At 41.0% G+C, this 27784-nt stretch overlaps 3 protein-coding genes across 6 annotated transcripts in view; 2 read left to right on the top strand and 1 right to left on the bottom strand.

Moving 5' to 3' along the window:
• Positions 1 to 392: 392 nt before the first annotated feature.
• On the top strand, positions 393 to 11749 carry depdc7a (DEP domain containing 7, paralog a). 4 transcript variants are annotated; one of them, XM_034581367.1, is made up of 9 exons: positions 393 to 513; positions 6808 to 7267; positions 9130 to 9260; positions 9364 to 9556; positions 9854 to 10074; positions 10253 to 10395; positions 10476 to 10601; positions 10885 to 10963; positions 11072 to 11749. In XM_034581367.1, exons 2-9 carry the CDS (start codon positions 6816 to 6818, stop codon positions 11293 to 11295), a joined length of 1569 nt encoding a protein of 522 aa, XP_034437258.1. In that variant the 5' UTR covers positions 393 to 513; positions 6808 to 6815; the 3' UTR covers positions 11296 to 11749. The 4 variants fall into 4 exon arrangements, with proteins under 4 accessions (XP_034437258.1, XP_034437255.1, XP_034437257.1 ...); XM_034581364.1 differs by having other exon boundaries at positions 393 to 518; XM_034581366.1 differs by lacking the exon at positions 393 to 513 and adding an exon at positions 741 to 865.
• Positions 11750 to 13515: 1766 nt separating this feature from the next.
• cstf3 (cleavage stimulation factor, 3' pre-RNA, subunit 3) lies at positions 13516 to 24799 on the bottom strand. Its single transcript, XM_034581362.1, has 20 exons — positions 24586 to 24799; positions 23671 to 23775; positions 23395 to 23490; positions 18781 to 18813; positions 17712 to 17809; positions 17538 to 17604; positions 17428 to 17462; positions 17213 to 17339; positions 17043 to 17120; positions 16772 to 16934; positions 16265 to 16374; positions 16038 to 16154; positions 15728 to 15946; positions 15525 to 15627; positions 15337 to 15406; positions 15038 to 15233; positions 14790 to 14940; positions 14495 to 14589; positions 14316 to 14376; positions 13516 to 14107 (listed from the first exon to the last, which is right to left on the bottom strand). The coding sequence occupies exons 1-20, from the start codon at positions 24610 to 24612 to the stop codon at positions 13908 to 13910; spliced, it is 2151 nt and encodes a 716-aa protein (XP_034437253.1). The 5' UTR covers positions 24613 to 24799; the 3' UTR covers positions 13516 to 13907.
• Positions 24800 to 27404: 2605 nt separating this feature from the next.
• hipk3b (homeodomain interacting protein kinase 3b) overlaps positions 27405 to 27784 on the top strand; it is a 39150-nt gene continuing 38770 nt past the window's right edge. Inside the window, exon 1 of the mRNA XM_034581361.1 lies at positions 27405 to 27778. Within this exon, the coding sequence (XP_034437252.1) occupies positions 27706 to 27778 (73 nt within the window). The 5' untranslated portion in view covers positions 27405 to 27705. The remainder of the gene's footprint in view (positions 27779 to 27784) is intronic.

The raw sequence follows: 27784 nt of genomic DNA, 5'->3' as shown, positions 1-27784 counted from the left end.
ATATATCTTTATTTTCATGGCTTTATTTTAGAGATATCTACTATTTGTTTTACTTTTATATGAATAATAGTTAACATGCGCTTGATTTTTGTTATTTTATTTGACTTCCACGACCCCCCTTTGGTGTCTTGTGACCCTCCCAGGTGATGCCGACCTCTAGTTTTGGAACCTCTGCGCTGGTGAAACCTGCCTTGCTGAAGTCCATGACAGTACGTAATATTGTGACTATTCTCTCTAGGTCTTGACTCTGCTCTCTCACCTGGTGGGGAAAGAGCATTTTTCTAAAGAAGAGGTGAAGAGAACTGCCATCTAACCGGTTTGTCCCAGTTACACGCCTCACCCGCTGCATGCCTGTGCCTCATGATTATAATAGCTGTCTTCCTTTCAGTCTCACTTTGGCTTCACAGTGTCGACTTACTGCTTTTCCCTCGTCGGATTACACCTCAAGGAAGACGCAAGTCACCAGGTGAGAGGCCAGGTTTAGGAAATCGGTGTGCTTACACCACAGCTCATGTGAGGTTACTGTTTGTTTATGAATAAACGAAGACTGTTGATGTGGTGGGTTATGATCAGGGCCGCTGTTGATCATGAGGCACCTGCAGTCATGTGACACCAAATAGGACAAAGGAAACAGGTGGTTTGAGGGTCTCTGTGAGATGTTTCCTTTTTTATTTCGAAATATTGTGAATTGGAGAAGACTGTGCATACATTGGTAAACGTTGTGGTGGACAGGTAGGAGCTGGCAGAGTGGAGCTTGTTCTGGTTGTGGAGGGACTGCAGAGTGGAGCCTGCTCTTTATAAGATGATGGACACACATAGCAGGTGATGGTGTGTTATTTTCTCTGGGGAGGATCGAGAGCTGACTGTTTATTTCTTATGTGACATTTTTGACTTTGGTTGTTATGTTGTATCTTAGAAATTATTTTTCTTGATTTCTCATGGGTGATGATGTGACAACTCCTCTCCTCTCCTCTTTTTCCTTACCCCTTCTTTCCTCACCTCTCCTCTACACTTATTTCCTGCCTCTTCTTACCTCTCCTTTCCTTTCCTCTCATCACCTCTTTTTTCCTCACCTCTTCTTTCCTCTCCTCACCTCTTCTTTCCTCTCCTCTCCTATCCACTTCTTTCCTCTCCTCACCTCTTCTTTCCTCTCCTCACCTTTTCTTTTCTTTCCTCTTTCCTCTCTCCTCTCCTCTCCTCTCCTCTCCTCTCTTCTTCTCTCCTCTCCTCTCCTCTCCTCTCCTCTTCTTTCCTCTCCTCTCCTCACCTATTCTCTCCTCTTCTTTCCTCTCCTCTCCTCACCTATTCTCTCCTCTTCTTTCCTCTTCTTTCCTCTCCTCTCCTCTCCTCAGTTAAACATTCCTGGTCTTTATCAGATCAGATTTACAAACAATGTGTGCTCTAGAACTGGGTAAGTGAAAGGTTGTTTCCTGCATGTTTAACATTACACATAACCTGGAAATATGAAACTTTAAATACAAAACTCTAGATTTGTTTATTTTTCTCATAGATTAATATTCACCTGACACATGTTTTCGTGTGATAAAGAAAAACGATCTGGGCCATGATTTGGAAATTAAACCTCTCCTGGGTTATTTCCTTTCTCAAGCGAGCTGTCACTACAGTCTCAGCTATAGAAACTATAGTGTGTTGTTCGGTGAGTTGTTAAACGTGAGAGAAACACTGAGACGCTCACTATCAGGCTGAAGGAGGCAGGGCGGTGATTGGCATGAATAATGTATCGCAGTGGGAGGGGACGGTTTCGGGGGCTGACTCTAGTGCTGAGCTGCGTGCGTCACGTCGGGACTTGCAGAGCATGGACGGGATGTGACAGAGTGTGTGCGCGCGTGTGTGTGTATGTGTAGAGACTGGAGGACGTCTGAATGCACCGATCACCAGGTAATACCACTTTATTGATCAAGTATAGATGTTGCTGCTATCTGGTTGTAATTGGGATAGTTGATTCAACCTGTGGTGTTGAAATGGTTTGGATTAGGCTGAAACTCTCGGGCTGTGAGTAGAAATGTAAGTCCCCATTTGGGACTTTTGGTGACAGGCTGCTGTTTGTTATAGAAAGTGAAGTATATCAGTCACTATTATATTCCTTTCTCATTTAAAAGTGGATGTAAATTCACTGTGTTTTTCAAATATGTCCCGAATGTTTATCTCACCCTTCGTTGGCCATGTTGTCATATTTTCTATAAGTATAACAACAATATTATGAGGCAAAATTTGATAAAGATTTCATACTGCATTTTGCTGTATAATTTAGATCACTTATGGACAAATCTATGAACTTAGATAACCGTTTGAGTTCTTTGACATTCAGCGTGCTGGGTGCAGAGTCAGCAGCTTGCAGCCTGCAGCAATGTTATGTGAAAACACAGGTAGAACAGGATCACCATCGTCATCATCATGTGTATCTGCCACCATACACACTGAGCACTCACTCGGGATGTGAGGGCTCAGATTCATACGGGCCCATAAACCCCCTCGACTTCCAGTGTGTTTCTGTGCTGAGGCTCGATCTGTTAATCTCACCAGTCGCGTGTTGTGGGTAATGAAGGGATCCGCCACAGGCTGTTAACAACAACCTGCTGTTGCCATTGGTCTGGCAGGGCCCCAGGGCATTTTCTTTTTTCATCGTTTGAAATCCTCACCTGTGCATACTGCAGGTTAGACAGGGGCTTCATGCCAAAATGTGATCAGTCTCTGCAAAGTGGAAAATGTGAACTTTATTAACCTTTTCAGATATGAACTCCGGGAAATGTCCGGACAATTGGATCTGGACTTTCTCCGGATTTTGCCCTTGACAAACGATCAACGCAGCGACTCGTTATTTTCATCCTGATATATTTGTATTATTTTGCGTCCATCCCGTGGTAGAAATGTCATGACTATGCCCATTGGCTTGCTTAAAACTCCCGGATTTCCTCCTGCTGTTTTCTTACATGGGCTCATTGCATGGGTCTTACATCATAGGTCTTGCAGGAGAAACTCCGGAGGATGTCCGGAGCGTTACACTCACACCTTTGGGTTCTCATATAAGCCATTTTAAGACATGACCTTCGGGTAAGGTCCTTAGAATTGGGTCTTGACTTTCTGTGGAGTTTTCCTTTCACGCATGAAAAGCGCAGCGAGAGGTTTCCACTCAGATCCTTTTTTTCAACCTGAGATATTTCTATTCTTTTTTTATTTATTTTTTCAGTTTTGCTTCCATCCCATGTGAGAAATGTCATTATTATGCCCACTGGCTGGCGTGAATCTTCTGGAGGATCTCCTGCTGTTTTCCCGCATGGGCTCATTCTGACATTATACATTTTTTAATAGTAGGGGGCTTGCAGGAGAAACTCCGGAGGATGTCCGAAGCCTCTCACTCGGACATTTGCTTTCTCACATAAGCCATTTTCAGACACGACCTCCAGGGGAAAGTCCGGAGAATTGGGTTCGGACTTCAGCAGGTAGAGTCAGGTCGTAACGTATGAATTCCGCTGCAGAGATCTTGTGTTTTTCTTAAGAGCACATTAACATTTTCGACATTTTCGACAAAAGCTCTCTTGACATCCTCGTCTGTGTCTACTACATGTATTGCACTGCTTTTTCATCCAGAGATATTGGTTTTCTTTTTGTATTTTGTGTTAAATATATGTAAAGTGGTAAAATTGACTGGATTGGCCACAATGTGAGGATGAGGTAAACTTACACATAGAATGTAAAGAGACAATTGCTTTATTTTATATACAATTTAGCATTAAATCATGTTAAAATCAAATATAGCTTTCATGTATTTTAAAGGATATTAGACACAGGCTACCAAACAAATATACACATGGAAAATAATAGTATTGCATAATGAAGTAATTACACAGAATCATTTTTGTCAAATTAATGTCATCAAGTGCGTTTGTATAACTTGTTAACATTAATTTGAACAAACTTGATTTATTTGTTTTATTACTAGTTGCAGTATTAAAGTTGGTGTACAAGCAACTTTAAAATGTCATCAACACATACCTTTACTATTACCAGGGTATATGCGTACAAGTTATAACTAGTTGATAAAAGCAGCTTTAGATGTATATAAACTGCATAAACACAGCTTGCCTACCAAGACGCTGAAAATCAGTTTCTGGCGAATCATTTCTTTTTAGCACGACACATCTTAGTAAATATCCCTCCCATGTGTTTGAGTTGTAACCACCATGTTCACATGGGAGGAGATTCCCATGTGTGTCTGTGTGTGTGCTCCCTCTGCGGTTATTTACCCACTCTGATGTGTGCAAACACCCGCTGCACTGATGTACTTCACTGAACCACATGCATCGTCCCACTATAGTCTGTCTATCTGTGGGATAGATCTTTTTTTATTTTTCGCGCCAAAGTCCCGGTGAAGGAGACTGGCGTCAGCTATGCAAACTGGCCTCAAATCTCTGGCTGGTGCACGCAACCAGAGGTGACAGAGCAGAGCCGGGTTCCCAGGATTGTTTTGACCCACACCTGACCTCCCACTTCTTCTTTTTTCTTTTTTTTCTTTAAACCTTTTGAACAAGCATTAATGGATATTGATCAGATCCGGATTTATTGTGTGACCGGTAATCCTGGCCTCCTGGTGGGATTCTCCAGATGGCCCTGCCCTAACTCCTAAATCAAGGATTTCGTTCTGATAATTAAGTTTTTCCCGCTAATTGGTCCAAAAGTATTTTACTCCTGTGATATTCTGCATTTAAGTACGTTTAAAATGACCACATTGACAGATGGACTTATTCTTCCATTTATTCTAAGGATACATTTTCAAATTTGAGTTTCTTAAAGCTTGGAATGCAATATTTCAATGAATTGTATCACCATATTATATTTTTTCTGATTCCTATTATTGATGCAAACAGCTGATGTGTGTTTTTGCTCCGGCCTCTGTTGTTCTTCCCTGATTTGCAAATTCCCAGTTCGGGACCATTCTCTCCCCCAGAGGGACGCACAGTTTGACTTGAATGTATCTCATTAATCAGTAGATCACCATCACATCTTCCTCTCCTCCCATAGTGAGCTGTTTGTATTTTTTCTCGAAACGGGTGGGTAAACATATGCTCTAAGCTGTGACGCCCCCCCGGGTGTTTTGTTGTCACATTTTACAGATGGGTCAGTAATTGTATTTGTCATGTTGTGTTATCGGCCTGGCTGCTGCTGCTGTCGGTGCCTGATTTATGGCCCCTGGCCTCAGTGAATCTCTCAGATCCTCTCCGTTGCATTTGCTCAACAGGCTTTAAAATGCCTCCTGTTGTGAGATGAAAAGCCACAGTAACATCTCGCCAAAGGACGGCTCTGCTCTGCTGTCATCGGTCCAGCTTGGCTTACGGTGAATGGCACAAATCCTACAAAGACCTATATCAAACACCGACTGGCAGATGAAATATGCTGAGAAAGTGTGTTTAGTGTGTCAGCCTTTGAGTGCATGGGCCATGTACTGCTTTACTTGCCTGTAATGCAGCCCGGCAGTGGGAAATACAGCAGGAACACGCGAGGATATCTCTAATGGGAGAACGCTCACAGTGTGATCATTGTCTTTGTTTCCTTGTGAGATTGAGTGGAGCAGGAAGTGTGGAATGATTGCATAAGAAAATCAGGCACATTTGATGCTTTTGTTTTCTTAAACTTACAGCGAGTGACTCTGCAGGTCTCTGAACTCCCGTCTATTGTAAACGCCAAATGAAGTCAGAACTCCGATTGTGGGAGATTTAAACATGCATGTCTGCTTTCCAGATAATATTTTTGCCGGAGAGATTTTAAACAGGGTTGAATCTTCAGCAGGACTGTCACAGGGCGCACTCACAACAACGAGGGCCACACCCTTTGTCTCACGTGGTATTCCAGCACAATAACAATAGACAAGATAATATGCGGGAATCATTCATGTCTCCGCCCAGTTACATAACAATTACTTCCTCTAAATACACAGACTGCAGTATTTGCTTCTTAAGTGTTAATCGTGTTAATCAAATTAAAAGTAAGCCCGTCAATACTCTGTGCACAAGCATGCCTCCTCAAAAGAGGATTTGGGTCCGGCTGCTACCCCCCATTAGATTGCATTGATCCCAGACCTTTAGCTGTTACACCCACGTACATTAACTGAAATTTGAATTCTAAGTATGTGACATTACACAGAGGACAGGGAGGGTGTGTTCGGTTCAGACAGAAAGCACCGTTCTCTGCAGACTCAGACAATAGACAAAGCTGAGAAAGTCAATTGTGGAATAACAAGTGGATCGCCAAAAGGATGAGTGATTAGGAGAGTTGAGTTAGTTGTGAAAGGGTTTTATGGCGTCTGCCTGTGGAGGCAAATGGGTGGTGTTGTAAAGTTCCCCTCATGTTTGCAGTATGTGTGGCTTTATATGCTCTTTATATACATGTGTACATATATAAATGTCCCTCACAATTTCCCAGAGCACGAGTTATGTCCTCAAGTCTGACCTATAACAATCGTTAATCAAATTTCCAGACGTAAAACCCACAGAAGTATCTGTCAGATTTTCTTGATGAATGATTTAAATGATTAACTGATTTTAAAATGTACAGTAAATTGTAGCTTATTCCTTTTCTGTTTATTGACTAATTTGCTAGTTCTATCTTCCAGTTCATCGAAATCTGGGCAGCAAATAACTTGTGCATCTCGTGAACTGTCATTATGAAATGTGAAGGAATCTCGTTCTTTTTTTGGCTGATTTATGAATTTTATCTCTTCTACTTCATCCCGCTCTTTCCCGACCTCCTCCACCTTCCATCCACTCATTCTCTCTTCTCCTCCTCCATCAGGACAAGTCATGGCTGGGAAGCCTTTCCGGGCCACCTACATCTGGAGCAGCATCATCTCCAATCTCCACACTCAGGTGGAGGTCAAGCGCCGACGCCACAACCTCAAGTCCTACCATGACTGCTTCCTGGGCTCGGACGCCGTGGATGTGGTGTTGGCACACATCACACTGAACCGCTTCTTCGGCGATGAGGAAGTGCCTCGCTACAAGGCTGTCCGTCTTTGCCAGGCCCTGATGGACACAAGGGTGTTCGAGCCGGTGGGAATTAAAGTGTTTGGGAAGGAAAAGAAGCGAGTGACGTTTGAGGACAGTAGTTTCAGTTTGTACAGGTTCCTGAGCCCGACCACCGCCTCCTCATCATCATCGCTGACCGACACCAACTCTCTCTCCACCAGCACCATCGAGAGCGGCTATGACTCACCGAGCATGAACACGAACGGCTATAGTCCATCACATGAAAGGTACAGACTCTTGTCACAACATCTTCAGATCTCATTTTTGATTCGCTTTGTTCTCCTTCCTCCTGATAGCCAGAGCTAATCCCAAATCCAGCGTGGCCTCTGAAAACTAGTGAAGCATGACATGAAACTCTTGAACTGCCATCATTTAGTCATGTTTTGATACTATTCACTTCCAGTAACCCTTTCATTTCGTTATGTTTCTATTGGAGTGTATTAACAGGATTGCACAAAAGCTACTGAGCCAACTTTATTGAAACTTTTTTGTTGGAGCAGATTTGATTAAGGGGGTGGATCCACTTTCTTTAATCTTGCAAAATAGTGCGTTCGCCTTGGCAGGACTACGCGCTCTCTCCGAGTGCCCTTCAAGTCACGAGTTTGGCAACTTTAATTTCATGTAACAGAATTTGCAAAATAAATAAGAGACATTCAAAGAAAAGTGTGACAGAAACAAAATCTATTGAGGTACTTGTGCAAACATAATGTATTTGCTTTCTTTGTGAGAGTTAAAACAAGAGTTTCATGTCAATATGCTTAATAAGATGTTAGCACTAGTAGCTAGCTAGTTTAGCTTAGCACAAAGGGGAAATAGGGATAAACGCATAGCTTGCTAACAAAGGCGACAAATCCACTTGAAAGTGCCACTAAAAGAAGTTAATATGTGGTGTTTCACTTGTTTGCAACACTGAAACTTAAGCATGAAAACTTCTACTTGGGGGCGGCATATAGTTCACCTGGTACAGCTGCCCCAAAATAAAAAAAAAATAAAAAAAAACTTCTACTTCTTTTACAAGGGGTTACGTGTTGAAGTGTTTTTTTGGCTACAATTAAATAAAAATATTTTTAGGTTTTAAGCGCTAAGCCAAGCTAACTGGCTGCTGGTTGTAGCTTCATTGCTGTTTGGACCATATACTGTATAGAAAGATGGACGACATGACGTCTCCACAGAGGTGAAGGCAAAGTGTCTCAATTGCCACCTGGTGGCCTCCTCCATGTTAGCGGACGGGACATGGTCCAAACTAAAAAGTCAAAGCACACGTTAGATAAATGATCCTCAAAGATTTCTGTCATTTTAGGCAGTTCATGTCACACTGATGTATGTGCAAGTGTTCATTTTCCCAGTATGTTTGGTTTTGATCAGTTATTGTATGATATAGTAGATGCTGCAAAAATGAAGGAAAGGATGAAAAGTTCTGATTGACAGCTGAAACTGACTCATGATTGGTTGAGCGCATGTAATGGCAGGAGCTCGCTACTGTGACTCCATCCCCTGATCACTACTGTGCTGACTTTGGCTGTTATATATTTTATTCTTTATATTCTCTAATACACATTAAGCGTATTGAAAATTAAATGTCAAACTCTTCCTTTAAACTCAGGCGATTCTCTTTCACTTGAGGCTGGTGAGTGAAGTTGGGGGGGGGGGAGCTGTGGAGCTCTGAGCAAAGACAGGCAGGGCGCTTTATTGATGAGGGGCGAACACATGGCCAGCACTTTCTGTTTGTTCCCCTTTTGATCTGCTGTTGTTGTAAGAGTGACAGCACCAGGCCGCACCAGAGAAAGTCTGATGTGCCTAATGGCAGATGAAAGACGAGCCATGTGCTCAAACAGTTTAAATGAGGCTTCTGTTGTTCGCTGCATTGGGCCCAGTCAGGGCTTCACGGGGATAATTCAAAGTAAACGGAGAAGGAAAAAAATGTCACATGTCTTATTTAATGTCCATCAGATTGTTTGATGCTGGAAATTGAGCATTTATTTTGTCAGATATAAAGTGAGTCACAGGTAATCACAGGTCCTAGACAACATTCAGCATTTTTTTCTTCCCTTAACTTCCCACTGATTGCTGTTGTTTTATGACTCTTCAGACAAGAGGTGCTGGGCTACTCCACCCACTCCCCTGTTAACACGGACAAGTCACTGGAGGACGTGCTGGGAAACCTCAACCTGAGCTCGACCGTCACCCCCCAGATGATAAACCTCGGCCTCTCGCAAGAGCGTAAGTCGTGTCTGATGAGACACAGGAGAGTGTGACGTGAAAACACAGGACAGGCTCTGTGTTCCTTTGACCCTTAATGACATTTAGCTCTGTGTTTTCACAGTGGTGTATGAGGTGTGGCACCAGCAGGCTGTGTTCAGGCTGTTGCAGCTGGTAGAGCTCCCCCTGCTGGAGAACCTGTTGGAGGGCAAGGAGGCATCTCGGCCTCCGCTGCACGGCATGGACAGTGACTCAGACCTGTTGTATACATCGAGCTACCTGGACCGAGAGGTCCTCAAGGCTTTCAGTGAAGCCCAGTGAGTCCTTGAATACTTTAACAGTTTGAATACATTTATTATCATCTGTCAGTCCGTATTCACTGTTTTTAACAACTGCTTCACAGCTAATTATCTATTTATCTATCTATCTATCTATCTATCTATTATCATGTTGCAATGCTTCTTATACCAATAATTATTTGTAACTTACATCCATACAAAATCATTTAATTTAGATGTATTTTTACCTGCAAATGACAAAATCTATGTTGCATCACTGGAAGCAGTCGAGTTCACTAAATATCAAAAGCTAACATGACCCTCCCTCTCCGTCAGGGCTGATGAGTGGATGTCAGGGGCCGTAGACTGTCTGGAGTTCCTTCCTGATGAACTGGTGGTGGAGGTCAGCCGAGGTTTGGCCGGTTGCTCAAACGACCTGCTCCAGAGTAAGAAGCTGCTGTACGAGGTGCTGGCTCAGCATTATGGACACACACAGCAACTGCCGCTGCTCAGCAACCACGTTTTTGACATCCACTCGGGCATCTCGGAGCTACTCGGTGAGAGGGGGAGCTGGTTTAGTGTTGGTTTGAGGCTTTTATGAAGATGATGCACAAAAGCAGGGTTCATATACATTTTCATGTACAGGATTTTCCTGCCCGTGTCACTTTAAACACGAAGGCCGCTTGTCTCTTGCGCAGCATTTTCATCCTTGTGTTTCCTTTGGTCTGTTTTCAGTGAATGGCAAGCGAGAGCAGGCTCTGGAGGCTCTGCAGCTCAGCCTGAAGCTGCAGGACTCTCGCAGCAGGGAGGAGCTATGCAGACTCCTGAGATTCATGGCCACTGCAGCCAGACTACAGGAGGTCAAACTGCACAAAGAGGTGAGAGCTTGTGCGCGTCTTGTGTGCGTCTGTAGATGAGTCTGTTAGATCTTTGTTAACTCTAAACGTTTGTCCGTCAGATTGAGAACAGAATGGCGGTGAAAAGGTCTTTCTCGAGTGCCATCGTCTACAGCAGGAGACTCCCCAAAGGAAAGGTGGACTTGATGGTTCTGTTCATGATGGATAACCACTGCGACCTTTTAAAAGTGAGCGTTACTCATTTATTGTGTGTATATGAACGTGTGGAGACATGTCACAATCCACGATCTGCAAAAGACCTCAGGCACAGGGAGGAGAAAATGCTGTTTACACAGAATGTTTGTAACCAATCACACATCAGATATTAATAATTCAAACTGACTTTCTAAAATCACACAAACTAAATAAAGATAATAATTCAATTCAACACAATTTTATTCATATTGATTTGGATCTTTCAGTCGAAATAAGTAGAGTTTTAATATATTTTTTCTCTCTCTTTTCCACCAGATTCCTGTTTCTCTGCACAAGATGGTCAGCGACAGAATAACAAACATTGTAAAAGGGAAAGATCCAGATATGATAACAGGTTTGCACACAGTTTCTTTTACCTCCATTTTAGTAGAAATCCCTTTGCTTTAAATAAAGATTTTCTGCTTTCATTTCATTTCTGTTTCTCCACCTCCCTTTACTGCAGGAACGACGTTCTGTACAAGATTGAGCGCCAAGACCTTTTCAGAAAACACACAAAAAACCACGAAAGAGGAGCTTTGGTCTTTACTGCGGACGATCCACGAGAACCCTGCACTCTCCATCAGAGAGAAGAGACGGCTGCTGGGACAGTTTTACAAAGGCCATCCGGAGATATTTGTTCAGTACTTTGGAAATAGATTGTCTAGTATCAACATGTTACTACAGTAAAAAAAATGTATTAAAAAAAAGGCAATGTATTATAATGTAAAATAATATAGATGTAAAAAGAAAAGCTGATGTGAAGATTGGTGGTATAGTGAATATTAGCCTGCATGTAAATATTTAAAACTCCTGAAAAAGAATGTGAACTTTTAATTGATACTCTTAATAAGCTGCAATATTTAAGGACATATTTACTTGTCTTAAATATTTAAGATATTTATTTGGTGCAGGACACTAACATGAAATGTCCATGAGACTGTTACTTTTCCAGAATGACAAAATGGATTCTTGCATTAATTTTTTGTTTTCTGTTTTCACACTGCGATGCGTCTTGATGGCGTTTTTGCAGCTGCAGCCAGTAAGGATAAGTCTGCACAGGACTTTTCAATGGACATATGCTTTGTGCTATTGCAATAGGAACAGTGTTAGCAATTCAAAAAAGAAAACGTGTCTGTTCATATGGTTTCTCGTAAACAGTGCGACGCACAGTCCGAGGAGCCATGTGACGGAAATTTGAAAGTCTGATGTGCTGTTGCAAACAGTCAGAGACATTCAGGAGAATCATCCCTCTGGGCTTTTGTGTTTGTTGCTACAAAACAGATGTCAGCAAGTTTTTCTTTTTTTCTTTTTGATTGAAAACCCTTTGCTGCATGTTCAAGTTTCTGTTTTAAAATATTTTCTTTTGTTCACACACACACACACACACTAACAGGTGATCAAACATCCCTGGACTACCTTTAAACCACACACACACAACTTAATAAATAATAAAATTCAGCTGGACATGTCAAACATTCATACATGTAGGTTGAGCTTTTTTTCTCCCATTGTAGACACCAAATGTGTATTCTCTGATTAAAAGAGAACAATGTCCACAAATGTACCTGCTCGTTAGATATTTTGCACAAGAAGAGCTGTGGACATGGCCTTTTCTGTGAATTACGTTTACCACCCATTGTCACCTTATGTGGCCACAAATGAATCAATGTATGTGAAACACTCAGAACGCACACACATTCATACAGTTAAAAGATAGTGACCGCATGTGTCCCAGGCCACCTTCAAATGTGGTCTGAGATCAGATTTCAAATCACATTCACACCTGTTCTCTCTCCCCTTGTGGTCGGATCACTCAGGACGGATCACCAGGTCTGAATGGGATCTGAGACTGGTACAGCTGCTTTGTGCTATCGAGGTTCTCATGCTAATATCCATTATATCAACATCCACTGTCCTTATAACATAAAAACATACAAGTGGATGTAGAAGTGGTCTGGGATTACGGTTTCTCACGTTCTGTCATTATTCACATTCCCTCCCAAAACACACGTGCCTTCATCTCAGCATCTTAAGAGTGCATGTTGAAAATGCAACCAGCAGCTTATCAATTCTAGAAAACGACGGGTACTTGCTTTTCTCAGACTTTATGTTCGGTTAGTTTTTGTTGCTGCTGGAAAGAAACAACGAGAGTGAGAAGAAACACACAAGCAATTACTTTCTTTCTAGGTAGTCTTGGTGGGGAGCTCTACCAAATGTTAATTATTCAGAAGCTGTTAAATATAAAAACCCAAAGTATTGATTTCTTTTTCTCTTTTTTACAGTTTTTGAGATTTCCAAATGCAGAAAATTTCAAAGTAGTATTCATTATGTGGTGGTGGTGGTGTGGTGTTCTGCATAAACACTTCTATACTGTAATGTTGGCAGTGAGTAGGCTCAGAGGTGAGATAGGCAGCCGCATACCCAGAACAAAGGCTGTGCTGGGTAGACAAATAATGGTGTGATCAGTTCAATGTGAAAAAGAGCAGCTGGCTTATAATAAAACATGTTCACTGTGTAAGAGATATTTCTTTTTTAGTAAAGAGAGGTTGTCACAGCTAAAGATCTGCCTGGACACGGTGGCTTTTACAGCAATAAAACATGTTTTAATAATAGCTTAAATGGAAAAGCAAATATTCTTTGCCCGAATAAAGAGTTAAGTTTTCAAATCCTTGTTTACTCGATAAATCTTAACGTAACTTTGAGATCCTGCTGATCTCCATAGAGGGGATGACTGAACTTTCAGATCAAAAACAAAGTGTCATAGACTGCCATCTAGTGGTAATGATGAGGCCTGGCACAGTATTACTGTTATATGAAATCCTAATAAAAAGTTAATTCAGTTACAGAGAAAGACAATTACGCAAAAAAAGCTCCAGTCAAGTCAAAAAACAAACAAATCCAGTTGAATTCTTTTTCACTTTTATTGAAATGAACTGTGTTTCCTCCAGTTATCTAAAAAACCTTAACTCCACTTTTCCTTCGCTGGAAGATCACAGGGTCAAAACGGCTGAATCAATGGTTGAATTAAAATTTTTTACAGTATAATGGTCAGTCTTTAAAAATAAAAACTGTTAACATAACAAAAAAAAGCCCCACAAGAACACTCAGGTGATCATACTGTGTGTATGTCTGTGTGAGTGTGTGTGTGTGTGTGTGTGTGTTTATGAATGTTTGTCGTCTGTAGAGAAATCAACAGATCTGTAAGAAAAGACTCAGAAACATGGACACGTACATTAAACCCCATATGACCGGCTATTAAGATTACATTCTTGTCAGGTTCACCGTGGGTTGTAGTTACTTTATCGAATCCTCTTTTGTTGGCGTGAGCGGTAGATGTCATGTATGGGCGGAGCCACAGCTCCTTTGTCATCCTCCTCGTCAGAGTCTGCGTTAGGCCTCTTTAGTGACTTGGCAACAGCGTGGTTCTCCATGGATCCGTTGCCCTCGCCTCCTGCGTCGGGCTGTTTGCCAGTGATCAGCTCTACAGCAGCATCAACAGCTGAAGAGACAAACAAATGCATCAGTGATATGTCAAGTAGGGGGCAGTATAATATTTTCACAACATGTTTACTTTGGACCAGTGTTTAGCCAATCAATGAGTGACTGAGGGACCGTCCGACTGACGCTTCCATCACCAGAGCCACGTCAATGCGGCTAAAAAGAAACAATGTCTGGATTCGTTTGAAGTGCTGCTAGAATCTACTTACTGTCAGGAAGTGTGCATCTCCTAAGAGTTTCCATGAGCTCATCCACTTGAACAAAGGGACCCTGCAGAAAGACACAGTCACACACTCTTTGAGTCCAAGCAGACAAAAAACACCCCCTGCTCTTTTCATTACTAGTATATACAGTATGAGCTCGATAGAATTGAACTTCTGCGACTCACCGAGAAGCACGTAGGCGGGGGGAGCAGCTTCATTAGAATGACAGCAGCTGGGGGGACTGGAAAAACTCCGCCAGGGACGGGGTGTAAACCTGGAGCTGTGGAGAGAAATGCAAACAGATACATCAAAGAGGAATCAGGTCAATGGAGAAGAGAAAAGAAGAGAAGGGGGCGTAAAACAGCGAAACATGTTAAGACTAATAATTCAGTGTGATAAGCAGGAGTCTAAATACAGGGTTTCACTGATGTGCCGCAAGATCTATTGAGGGAAGCGTGCGAGCAGCTCAGGGATACATACGGGCGAGGTGACGTGGCTGGAAGGGGATCATCTGATTGGTGTCGGGTTTGGGGTACTCGGGTTTACGGTCGGCTTCATCCTTCTGTGCAGGTGTAGAGGGCGTCACCACCGTCTCTGGGAGCAGAGCTGCCAGTTTGGCACGAGAAACATCCTATACACACACAAACACAGTAGAAACAGTTTCAATATCACGTAAACAAAGAAGCTTGAGCTGTTAAACATTTGGTCCGTCATATAATGACAAGCACCTTGTATCCAAGGGCCTTGAGTTCACTGGACGAGCAGGGATACAGGTCCATGAACTTGTATCTGTCTACGAGCAAAGCCGTTTCTTTGCCCTCGTACTCGTCCTTGAAGGCAGTGAAGCGCCTGCGCTCTACTTTCAGGATACTGGCCAGGTCTCCTATGTTGCTCTCAAACGCCAGGAACCGAGCCCAGATCTCGCTGAGGAGCGGAAGAAGAATTTAAATTAACAAACCTCACGAGAGATATGGATTTTTTTAGAAAACAGACACACACACGCAACTTAATTCAAACTTGACATTACCCTGACTTATCTGGTGACAAGCTTCCTGAGGTGAGGACACGTTCAAAGAGAACCCTGGTGTTGTTATCCTCTGGAGAGTAGACCGAGAATAAAAAGAAGTTACATATATATTTTCTATTACTATGCCTTTGTGTGTTTGATTTACAAATTAGTAGTAAATAAAACAGATTTTCTGACACATAACCTACCATTAAGGTGAGAGAGGTAATCGATGTACGCCAGTATGTACTCTGGAATGTCTCCATATTTCTTTAGACCAAGCTCAAAGATCTTGAAGGCCACTGATTTATCCTGCCGGGGAAAATAAAAAGAGCTTGACAGTGTTTGTACAAGGTTTGATTCTAGTCACACCTTTTACAAACACTTATCGTGTGACCATGTGTGTTCTCACCTTGCTGCAGTAGTACTCCATCAGTGCTGCGGTCACGTACACATGGTGACGTGTGCGCAGATCCTCCCGGGCCTTCTTGAAGATTGTGCGTCCAGATTTGATGCCCTCCGCCCTCCTGGCAAACTTCATGTACTGGATGTAGACCAGTGTGGGATCAATGTCTTCGATGGCCAAGAGTTTGTTATAGATGCTGTGGACCTTCTCGTACTTCATGCGACTCTGTGAGGAAAGCAAGAAAAGACACCCGCTGATCAGTCCAATGCGTCTCTTGTTGTCTTGGCGACGGCAGAATCAGCAACCGGACACCCACCTCTTCATAGTCAGCAAATGCAAAGTACAGAAGCATGTTCTTCTTCAGGAGGGTCCCGATGGCACGTTCGTAGATGTTGGCTGCCTCGTCACTGAACAGCTTGGAATTATTCATATCCTAAGAGGAAAAAAAACATATAAAAGTATAATAGGATTGTTTTGAAAAATTCTCAGGAGGAGTTTGTGAATTTCGCGTTAAATTTGAGCGTGAAAGTTTTAATTTCTTACTCCTTTCTCCGCCAGCAGTTTGCTGGACTGCTCCAGATACTGTGCTGCCTCATACCATACGTCAGGATGGTGACCCAGCACCAGCAGGCACTGCTCATAGGCAAACATCACTGCAACACACAACACAAACTGATCATAATATATGGTCTAAATCAAGAGTGAGGAGAACCCGCGCCCTCTAATGGCTGCAGTCATTGACTAATGTCTAATAAATAACTAAGATGACATAATAATAATAATATTAAAAACAAACTTTATTTATACAGCACTTGTGTTATACAGCACAATGTTACAAAGTGCTTAACAACAAGTAAAAGCAAAACATTTAAAAACAATCAAGGCAGTTGACTTAAAGAACATTGGCCGCATAACAAATAAAGCACTAAAAGTGACAAAAACTAAAATAAAACAAATAGAATCAGTATAAATAAAAGCAAATTATAAATTCCTAAAAGCTTTCAAAAACATCCAAACACAACACAATAACTCTTGACCACAAACAGTCACCTCTCTTTGTGATGAGGGTCTGGTCTTCTGTGCGCAGTGGGTTGCTTTTCTCCCACTGGATGTACTTCTTCCACATTTCCACTTGCTGGGCTTCCTGAGGGGAGTTCTGTGGCGGTACTGACGGTGCGTTCCTGTCCAACCCCTTCATCACTGTTTCATACTCCTGAATCAAACACACCACCACAAAACAGTCTGTATTAGCGCACAGCAGACAGCCTGACTTTTGATATTAAATACCAGGATTCGTGAAACGTTGTGTGGAAAATCTCACTTTAGCGACTCTCCTGGCGTTCATGTAGTCTCTGCTCCGGTCCTCAATCATCTTTTTGGCCAAGTGCACATTGATTCCCTGGTTATGAACGAAAAAAAGGGTTAGGAAATTGAGACATCGCTCCATCACTGTCACATTCATACAAGACAAGGCCTGGGTGTGTGTCTCACCTCTTCATATTTGCTATAATCTCTCCAGAGCTGCTCAATGTTGATCATGGGATTCACGCAGCCCCTCTGGTAGACCCTCCGCACTGCAGTGATCCGTTGATTCTCTGCATACGAGCCAACGGCTTCACTAATAAGATGACAAACACCAATGTCAACATTTAAAGAGTTGGTCACCAATTTAGGAAGCCTCTGGATATCACGGGATAAACACTTACACCCCTTTGAGGAAGTTGATGTAGTCGACCCAAATCTGTGGGAGGAACAACTATCTGTTAGGTGACAGTCGATAAAAGAAAGTACAAATACAGAGCTCAGATGTGTTTACCTGATAAGACATTATCTCCATGCCTATTTTATCCAGGGCAAAGTCATACGCCTGAGCCATCTTCTCTCTGAGGGTGAGAAAAGAAGTGAATTCAGTTAAATATGTGTTACACAGGTTTACAGAGGGAAGCCGACACACTTCAGCTCAGCCCCACTATGCAGCATGTGCTCTTACTTGTAGCTGGGCAGCTTCCCTTTGGTCTCTCGGACATATGAGAGGTAGCATTTCCACAGGTCGATGTGCAACACTTTCATGAGACATCTCTGAAACAACTGCAGGGAATATGGAAGGACACAGTCAATGGAAACATAAACAAATATTTTTTATATTCGATGATGATACAACCACCAATCTTCACTGTTTCTTTGATTTGTCTTAATATTCCCAATCTCAAATTAACCTGCATGAGTGGCAAAACCTGTGTTGGATGAGAAACTGCACTGAGGAAAAAATTGAAAAATCATTTTTTACTGTGTGCAGGATTTTTGGGGATGGGGGTTGCGTGTCCTTAGCATCGTTAGCGCACTCCAGTTATCCTGCTTCATTACACAGGCTTCAGATGTGGCCCAGTGAGCTACACCAAACTCAGATTAACAGACCAGAGTTTGAAGCTTGTTTGACGAATACAAACATGTTGATGTTTTGAAGTATGGCTGGGCAATAAAACAATATCAATAATTATCACAATGTAATTTTCATCTATAGCAGTATAACAGAGGTTCGATATATGTCAATATATTGCCAATGCATTGTGTAAACACATTGAGGAATAACTCAATTGATTTGTAAAAAGTTTTGGTGTTTATCCAGTGTTTGTCCTTATCTGCTCATAAAGAGTTTAAAACCACAACCTTAACTCAGGAGAAAGTATCAGTCTTGAAATGAATGTGACATTTATTGCGATCATCTCAGACTTTAAAGGTCAAACAGAGGAGACGTTTGCACACTTCCTGTGTTTGTTGGTTTTTCAAGCTGCGAGGTTTTGTTTTGGGTATTCTGTGTTTTAAATTAATAATGTTGAAGTATATGTTCAATGCTGCAAATTACAGGACTTTCACATTGACTTTGTCGTAATACACAGATAGTTTTAGTGTGCGTTATAAAACTGTGTGCATGATGTAGTGGAAATCACTGGCAACTACCAAGGTAGAAGACAGCTATTCTATTTAAAGACATTAAGATGAACCCTTCCTGGGTATCAACATAACACTAGTCAGCTTCTGTGAGTGTGATGGACACTTACCTTTTCTACTTTGTCATAGTTTTTAGCCTTGATCTGCAAATAAGAGTGTAAATGTAACGTTAATTCAAAAGTCTCCCCTACTTTTAGGGGAATGAAGGAAACATGCATTCATGCACAACGTGAACATTCGTACACACATACGATCAACAAAGTGAATTTCACACAAGAATGACAAATTACTTTTATAAAAAAGAAGGGGTTTATTTTGTTTGTAGGTTGCGCCACATAGCCCAGAAGAAAAAAACACCAGAGAGCGTGTGTTACAGAGAAAATCCTGACAAATAGATCAAAGAGCAGATTTTGAAGAAAAATACAGAAAAGGTGCTTCTACTCTGAGAAATAAGGATCTGACATTTAAATCCAATTCCACGATGACTTAGGCGACCGTGTTCCCTTAGTCAACAACGAAGCAGGAATGAGTTTCCTTCTTGTGAAGCCAGTGTCCAGTCCAGCACAGAAAGGAGAGGCTACTGATAACATGGGGTAAGCAGCGTTGGCCTATGTTAAGGGTAGATACATTCTGTGATGCTATGTTAATGTGTGCTACAAAGTTAAAAAAGGCAGCGGTGAACTTGACTGGTGACAAAAATTCATAATTTACATGACAAAGAAATGTCCAATTAAGAAAGTACACAACTGTGAGCTAATGATCCAACTGAAACAAAAATGTTATTCCTTTTAGTGGTGAGGGTGCGGGCGGTATCCACTTCGTTTATGATGATTATCCAAAACAAATGCTAAAAACATAAATTAAACTCAATCTACCCTGGTATGTAAAGGAATGTTATGACATCCAAATCAAAAAGCTACAGCCAAGAATTCAAAATTAAAAGGTTCTTTTGGTATTTCATGTAACTCATCAAAATAATAATTAAAACCTGTCTCGATACTAGAGCCAAACTAAAAGTACCTTGTCTAGGAAATCATTTCCTAAGATAAGATGTGATGCAGTTTTGGAGCCTTCAGGGCATCATCTCTAGAAAAAGACTGACCTACTTTACTTGCTCATCTCCAATAATTAAAGGGAGAAATAATGTGTGTAGTTCAATCTCCTAATAAAATGTCTCATTTTCCACGAAATATATTTGCCCTGTAAATTATACATATTATACAACCTGGAATCTAAAAAAGTAAGTCCATTAATAAAGATTTTTTAAATACATATATATATTCATAAATATCTCCTTTATGAGAAATAAATTATATAATGTAAACTCAGTTAGAAGCAGTCTTCCAGAATCCATTAAATCTGAGCCATCTTGGTGTTTTCACATCATACACAAAAAATGGATAAGCCATCAAATTAGATTGTGATATATGTTTATAAGGTTTGTTAAGTCAAGTGAGATGTTTACAAACTCTGAAGCAGCTCCTGCTGGAGAGTTACATTAACACATATCTACTAGTGACTGCTACAAGGAGGCTTCAGTACCAGGTTACTTAACAGAATCATGAAGCACAAATTCTACTGAAGACAAAAAACACACGTATGTGATCGTTTAAACAAACTGAAATTGATTTAATATAATAAAGGAAGCCCATATAAAAGGTACATAATTTAATACAAACTTAACAATTACACCTTATGGGGAGGAAACGTGTTATGAGAAGGTAGGAGGCAGAAACAGTGAGATGACATAAATTCCATGAGGGAAAGTAAATCAGGACATGATGATTTGTAAAAGATGACTACACTGAAAATGTCTCTGGCCAAATCAAATTTCTTAAAAAAATAAATGGAAACCATCACAGTATCCAAACAGATTACAGTAATTGCAAACAATAATGAGGTGTGTGAATTGCTTTCTGCACTGCAGTTAACAAGTTTGTAATTGTGCACTAACTCTACAACCAAGCTGTGAAAACTACTATAAAAAGATTTGCATTTGGAATAACGATGTTGCAAATGTCACATTTCCTTTTTGGAGAAACAGACTAGGCTGATTTGTGTCCCTAAAATAAACACTACATATTTTCTCTATAGTAAAGTGTGTTGCCCTAACCCTTCAAAATGGAGGAAAGGATTTGTTTGACAATTATCCTGAAATGGTCTGACAGACAGACAGCAGAGGGGTAGAATGGACTCTATAGGGCCCAAACATAAAAGCAGAAGTAAACCCCAGCTTTGTGTCATGTGTTGGCAGCCTTCACTCACAGACACACGCTCACACACTACAGGGCGTTTGAGACACAATCCTGATTGAACTGGATTCTCTCTCAAGATGCAAGCGATGAATGAGAATTTGCCTAGTGTGCAACTTGTGCAAATGAGGCCTTAGTAATATCTGACTGAGGAAACTTACACACTAACAATAACTTCTACATTTAAAATGTAGCTCTACTAAATGGGGACATAACAGACAGCTAACCCACATACTTACCAGACAGAGGTTTCTTTAATCTTTACATTAAGAATTACAAATCAAGTGTTAACTATTAAAATAACACACCTGCCTTGTAAAGGACTTTGAGATGTTCTGTCTAGTTTTTTTAATTCTCAGTAAGGATTAAAATGCCTGAAGCCAGTTCAAATAACCAGTGCGTCCTATCAGCAGTAAAAGCAAATATGCTGAAATAATATCATATGGCTGTGTTTTGGAATAATTTGTGGTTTGTGGGAAAGATGAATACTAAGTAATGATAATAGCTACAAAAAAAGGTTGAGTTGAAATACAATGAAAATATGCTGAAAATAAAATCAAGACCTAAATGTTGTATTTGTTCACTTAAGCAAATCAGATTATTTGCAGTATATTAAGCTCATAATTAGCTTTATATGCCAAGTAGGTTTATCCATATAAGGAATTTGACTCTGGTCTCTACCATCTGATAGTTTAGCCTGCTCAGTCCCTCTGCTTCACTACTAGCAGCACATCTGTGAATGATAAAAGCTACCAGCCATGTTCTCAAACACAAGTTTTCAATTGTAAATTAAAAACCTTTCCTAATTCACTGACAATCCAAAACATGCACCAATTACTTGATTAAAAAAAAAGAAAAAGGTTTTGTATAAACTCCATGGTGCCCAGAATAGTTTAAGCTCCCTGTGGATAACAACTCTCCTAACAATACTGCTGAGGTCTGTCAACTAAGGATCTGCAGGTTAGTTCAAATTTAACCAAACCCTTAGTAATGATCAGTCTAATGTGCCTATTCAATGTGTAATCGATCTTAAAATATATTTAATTTCCCATTTAGGTGGACACTATCCTTTAAATCTGCCACATCCAACCCATCATCCACACTAATAAAGCATTGATGCCTTAAATGTTTCATGGTCATTTATTCAAACTCCCTCTGTCCTGCTGCACTTTCTTACGATCTATGAATCGTCTGTAACTCATACCTACAATAACCACCCTGCATTTGTTGCCTGATGTCAATTTTACCAGGAGGGTAAAACATTAATATGGAGTGTCACTAAAGCTTTACTGGTACAAGTACAGATACTGCCACCTGGAGGCCAGATGAGGTTATTGACGACTGTCCTTGGGAAGTCGAGTCCACTTGGAAGAGGCTTGATGTGTTCTTTTTCTATTTAGGACACATATACATCTATTCCATGAAATATTACACCAGGCTTTTTCTTGTCCTGTGTAATCTTGAAGGGGGGGAAGACGGCGAGAAAAAAGGGGGCAGGGATAATTTCACCCAGGGGAGCAACCCCACAACAAACTACAACCAGTTCAACCTCAACACGCAGCCATTTTCTATTCACAGCATAGAGCAGAACTTTTTCTAGACCTACACACTGGACATTTAACTAGAAGCTCAATGCTGATACTTGATATCACTGTACAAATGTGCACGAGCTAATATGTTACACACCAGCTGCAGTAGTGAACGGCAGATGTGGGAGAGCATCAGATAATGCATTTAAAACGGGTTCTTCAGCAGAAATAAAGTGCTAGGGAAAATGAATCATCCTATCAGTACCTGACTGCATAACAGCAAAGCCTGTGGGTGGCATCGAGGCAAATGGGTCACTGCTGGTCACATGTTTAGGAGGAGTGGGGGGGAGGGCTCGCTGTCTCAAGGAAAGAATGGGCCACACAATCAAAAATATTTGTTTATAAAATTACCCCAAAGAAATGACACAGGAGGCAATAAATAGACACGACAAGTGAATAAAAGGCTAATGCACTCCAATACCATTAAAATAGTTTTAATACTGTTGCAGACCAAACATGCAACAAATTCACTTTACCCCATTTAAAATATGGCGCAGAGAAAATGTATTTTGTTTTTAAATCCTGGGAACAAAAAGAGTTTTCTGGAAAAGAAACGGTTAGAGCTAATTTCCCCTTTGGCTGTGTTTAAAGGCACAATTCTTAATGAGTCTGACATGCTCAATTTTACACCATCATTCATCTGGGTTCAGTCCAGGTCCTTTAGTCTGTTGAATTTTCTCATGTTGGAGATGATTTCAATTGTCAAAAAACTTAAATAAAAGCTGTACAGGTTAGAGTTGTAGTCAGGTCTAGGGACTCAAAACAAGAATTGTGACTTTAAACTCCATTTAAGTAAGAGACATTTAGATTGTGTGAAAATCACATTGTTGATCATGTTTATAAAATCCCAAGCCATGCACACTTAAGAAAAAAAAGTATTAACCTCTGCTTCAATGAATAGTTTCCAGAATCTGCCAGAACTTGGGAACTGCGTGACAAGTCGCTCGTATGTCTTCCTTGCTTTATCTATGGGTTGGTTCTAAAGAAGGAGAATGCATTTACATCCCACACTATTGAACATACGAAAGGAGCATTAATGTTGGAATTAAAGTACGAACTGTACTGAAACAATCTGCAAACTCTGCCCCACTGACCCGCACCACCCTCGATCCCCAGTTTGCTTATTAAACCCGAGGAATGCAACTCTGTGTCACTAAACCTGTGCTTCTCGAATCAGAATGCTCCATGCGTCAAGGTCATATGGGTTTTCTTCCAACTTCTTCTCTGCCTTCTTCACCTTCTCGGGGATATACTCTGCTGCTGCCACCTGCATACACACAAACACACGGGATAAAGGGGGTTATGAAGTTGAATGGGCCGCGGTGATGGTTGTGTTGTGGTGACGCCTACAGGGACCAACAGGTTCAAATTGAAGGGATGGGTTAATTACTGATAGATGGTACAATTAATTCCTGGCTGTACTCCAGTAGTATGTCTAAAAGTTGATATTATGAACATTGCATTCTATCCCTGTCTTTGCATATAGTATGTACAGTACTGTATATTTTGCATTGTCATGAGCTTGTATTTTTTACATTTTGCTTAGTGTGAAAGAAGCTTGATACCTTGCTGCTGTAACACAGGAATTTACAAGTTTGTGATCAATGGAGTACATCTACCGTTATTTAACACTTACTTGAGGTTATTAGACTGATAAATCAATTGTTCTTCCCTGGCTAGCTAGGCCCTTGTAGCTTGCATCCAGCACAGAGGAAACTACAGTTAGTAAATGTGACTAAGTGGCAGCAAATGTGCGTTAATATCCACTTTGCATGCCGCTGATATCAACGAGGCTAAACACGTTAACGTTGGACGACTTAAGAAAACGACAATGCTAAAGCTAGCCAGTCATTTGGCGCACGGCAAGCTAAACTTGTAGCTTTGCCTCAAACCTTTAAAAAAATTCACTACTTAGCAGTGGGGCCAGGCTACACCCGCCAATAACGACGTAAATACAACACAGCACTGTAACGGAGTTAGCTTGCTAACATTAACCTAGAATAACATTAAATGAGGTTATGCTAGCGTTCCGCTCGGGGCTAGCTGGCCCCTCAGAAGAACTGCATGTAGCTACCTGGTCGGCGGCTCCTTCGGTGGACATGTCTGGAAGAGTAATCTAAGTTAGAAATGTTATACCACGCGTGAAAAAGATCAAATATCAACGTGATGGCGACTTTTTTCAAAGAACTAAGTCATCGGCATAGCTTCTCAAAGGGTCGATCACATTGCCCTCACAGCAGATAGCTGCTCCACTGCTGGCCGATTCCTCAAAATGGCGTGAAACTTGACTTCCGCTCCGCCAACCGTAAAAACAATAAGACGTCCGGTGACAGCCCTTCACAATAAAATATGAATCTTCTCAAAACACCTAAACTTTTTACCACCACCTGTCAGACACAGATATATTCAAGTTCACTGTCATGGGGGCTAAGAAAACATGATGTTTACATGAGGCTGGGACATATAAACATTTCCCATTTTTGCTTAAAAACAGTTATTCAATATCATAATAGTTGTTAAATATTTTTTTGTTGGTAGAATAATCAATCAATCGTCCACAGTACGATTTCAGGTTAGTTGTATTGATATAGAAAAAATCCTGGGTTTGTTTATCTATTATTGATCAACTTTTTTTCAAATATGTGACAAAATAAATTAAACTTAAACATAGGACAGTTAAGTTAAGTTCCTGAATCCAAATACTGGCCCATGATTACTTTTTGTACAAAAAAACCTATATAAATACATTCAAGTGAAAACAGGTGAAATAGATAGTAATAATAATGATAAATAAACTAAGGAAAGAATAGTGGGTGGGTTACATGGGTATGTTGGTGGCTGCCATGCCTCCTACAAAGGAAATTAATGGCTGTCAAGTTGCAGAAAATGTACTAGTGGACACCCTGGTGGTGCATTCATTTTTTCTAGGCGGATATGACATACAACCTCTTTCAGCATCTCTCCTTTTTAACAAAATAATCCAAATTATTGTTGTTTCTTGCCCTCTATATTAAACTACTATGTACAGCACTTCTCTGCCTTATAATTGATAATTTGTGTGTATACAATTCATGATGTTAAATATGTTAGCATTTCATTGTTTTCCCACACAACTGTGTATATGTTTATGTATGTCGAGCACGTGCGTTTCATGTGACTCATAAGTGACTGCAAACCAAGTACATCATTTTGGCCTGTAGGGGGCGTCTCGCAGTGGTCATCATAGAAATAAAGACACACTTCTGCAACCACAACAATTATTCCTGATATTTATGTTATGGCACTTTAACCATTTTCTGCGTGAGACTATGCACCATTTAGTTGTTGCATCTAAAATCACAACATATAATTTATGTGTCGGCAACAACACAACAAAAGCTTTTTCTGCACTGCACAATGCTTTTCACCATGCTGCCCAACAGGGGGAGACAAAGGATCAAATTATAGCCACGAGGACGAGCGGTTGCAATTGCGTGGTCAATAACCAGAGACAGACCAGAGCAAACGACCACTGAGCGAATATCTGTATGAATGTAAATGAGAGTCTTGGTGGACCAGACATTTGAGGTGAAGAACAGTGCATCACATTTCGATATATATAATTCTCAGATATCATATGGTCACAAGATGAGGTGGCATCAGTGCAGGATTTTCAGGATTGTTAACTTGTAAGCTTATATGTCTGTGTGTGAAGTGTGAAGTTAAGTCATGCACAACCTACTTTGGGTGCAACATATCTTGGTTTCTGATCTCTGCTTCCACTCTTCCCACCCCAGCTGTGTTTACTCAAAACGCAGCAGGTTGGCCAAGAGGTGTTCACACCTGCTTTACAGCTGACCAGGCCTGTTGGTTTGTTGTCTATAACCGGGGTGGGGACGGGTCAGGACTGGGAAAGACAAAGGCCTCTTGGTGGATTAGGTTACAGCTGGTCTTCTCAGATACTGGGGGTTTATGAGCAGCTTTCCTTGTCAGCTGGGTGCCTCCTGACTGTCTGAGCAGCAGACCTTGCCAATCATTTCCATAGTAACACTCTGTTGTTGACACTGAAGACAGAAAAGGAATTAGTGCTGGTTGTACATACTGACTTCATTAAGTACTTCCACTGCATTTTCAAATGTCGAATGTGAAACAGATGTCAGTATTTGAGCAATGAAATTCCTGTGAACATATATATGTTTTCTGGGAAATAACCGGTTAGGGCCAACTTCCCCTTTGTCTTTAAAGGAAATTCTTGATAAATCTAGTTAATAGAGCCAAACAAATTCCATTTTACATCATCATGCATCTATGTTCAATCCAGGTCCTTCATTGTACAGGATGTTCTCAGGTATAGGTAGATGCTTTTAATTGTCAAAATGTCCCCATTCCTTGTTCTAGACCATTGATAATAAACTTGTGTTGTAGCTAAATAGCCAAGTACAGTGACTTGAAACAATAATTGTGACTTTAAACTTCCATGAAGTAAGATATATTTTGTTTGTGCGAAAATCACATTGTTGATCATGTTAAAAACCAAACTATATTTGTATGGTTAAAGAGTTTAATCATGGTTTTTTTCACCATCAGCTTCAGGTGAGTAAATCTACAACATGAATGTGATTCATTCACAAGTCAAATGTACATTTCATTCATTTTCAATTCAATTCACGATGTATATCTTTCTTTCTTTCTTTATTGAAATAAAAATATGTAAAATAAATAGTTGTGAGTAAATATAAACATAAATTAATATAATGAAAACATCATTCATATATATATATATATATATATAATCTTGTGCAGGCTGCTGTATTGCACATGCACGTATGTGTGTACGTGCCACTGTGAAGCCTGAATCCTTGCGGGTGCATGTGCTCGGTGCTCGACTCCTCGGGTCTGGCCGATGCCGTCAGTTCACAAACATTCGCTCGCAGTCTCTGTAGAAAAAGGGACATGTCGGAGTGTGGCAGGGCCGCAGAACCTCGCGTCTAGACGGGGTCCGGACACCCTCTCGGAAATGGGCTGCGGCGCCCTGAGAGCAAGGAGACGAATTTGAAGTGCGTAGCTACGAGCCGGGCCCGGTGCGGTGCTTCGAGACGATCACATGTCGGAGTTATTTAGTGTTTAAGAATGTGGGAGATGGTGGCGTTGCCGAGAGCGAGCTCTCCCTTCCTGTCGTCCAGGACAAGATGGCAGCAGTGCAGGCGAACTGTGCATGGTGTGGATTTATAAGTCCATAACATGTTCAGAGAAGCCCTGGATGATACTTATAGTGACTCTATGTGAAGGTGAGT

This window comes from Hippoglossus hippoglossus, chromosome 3, assembly GCF_009819705.1.
Source record: "Hippoglossus hippoglossus isolate fHipHip1 chromosome 3, fHipHip1.pri, whole genome shotgun sequence".
Taxonomy (NCBI): domain Eukaryota; kingdom Metazoa; phylum Chordata; class Actinopteri; order Pleuronectiformes; family Pleuronectidae; genus Hippoglossus; species Hippoglossus hippoglossus.
Note: the sequence above shows the minus strand (reverse complement) of the source record. Positions and strands in the feature narration are given on the sequence as shown.

Bases quoted from the DNA above. Each gene is read 5' to 3' on its own strand.
- depdc7a (XM_034581363.1), top strand. The intron at 10,075-10,252 runs GTGAGAGGGGGA...GTCTGTTTTCAG, and splicing joins GGGCATCTCGGAGCTACTCG to TGAATGGCAAGCGAGAGCAG. The intron at 10,602-10,884 runs GTGAGCGTTACT...CTTTTCCACCAG, and splicing joins ACCACTGCGACCTTTTAAAA to ATTCCTGTTTCTCTGCACAA.
- cstf3 (XM_034581362.1), bottom strand. From the start codon at position 24,612: ATGTCCACCGAAGGAGCCGCCGACCAG. The intron at 18,814-23,394 runs GTTAATACTTTT...TCTTATTTGCAG, and splicing joins AACTATTCATTGAAGCAGAG to ATCAAGGCTAAAAACTATGA. The intron at 17,605-17,711 runs GTAAGAGCACAT...TCTCACCCTCAG, and splicing joins GGGAAGCTGCCCAGCTACAA to AGAGAAGATGGCTCAGGCGT.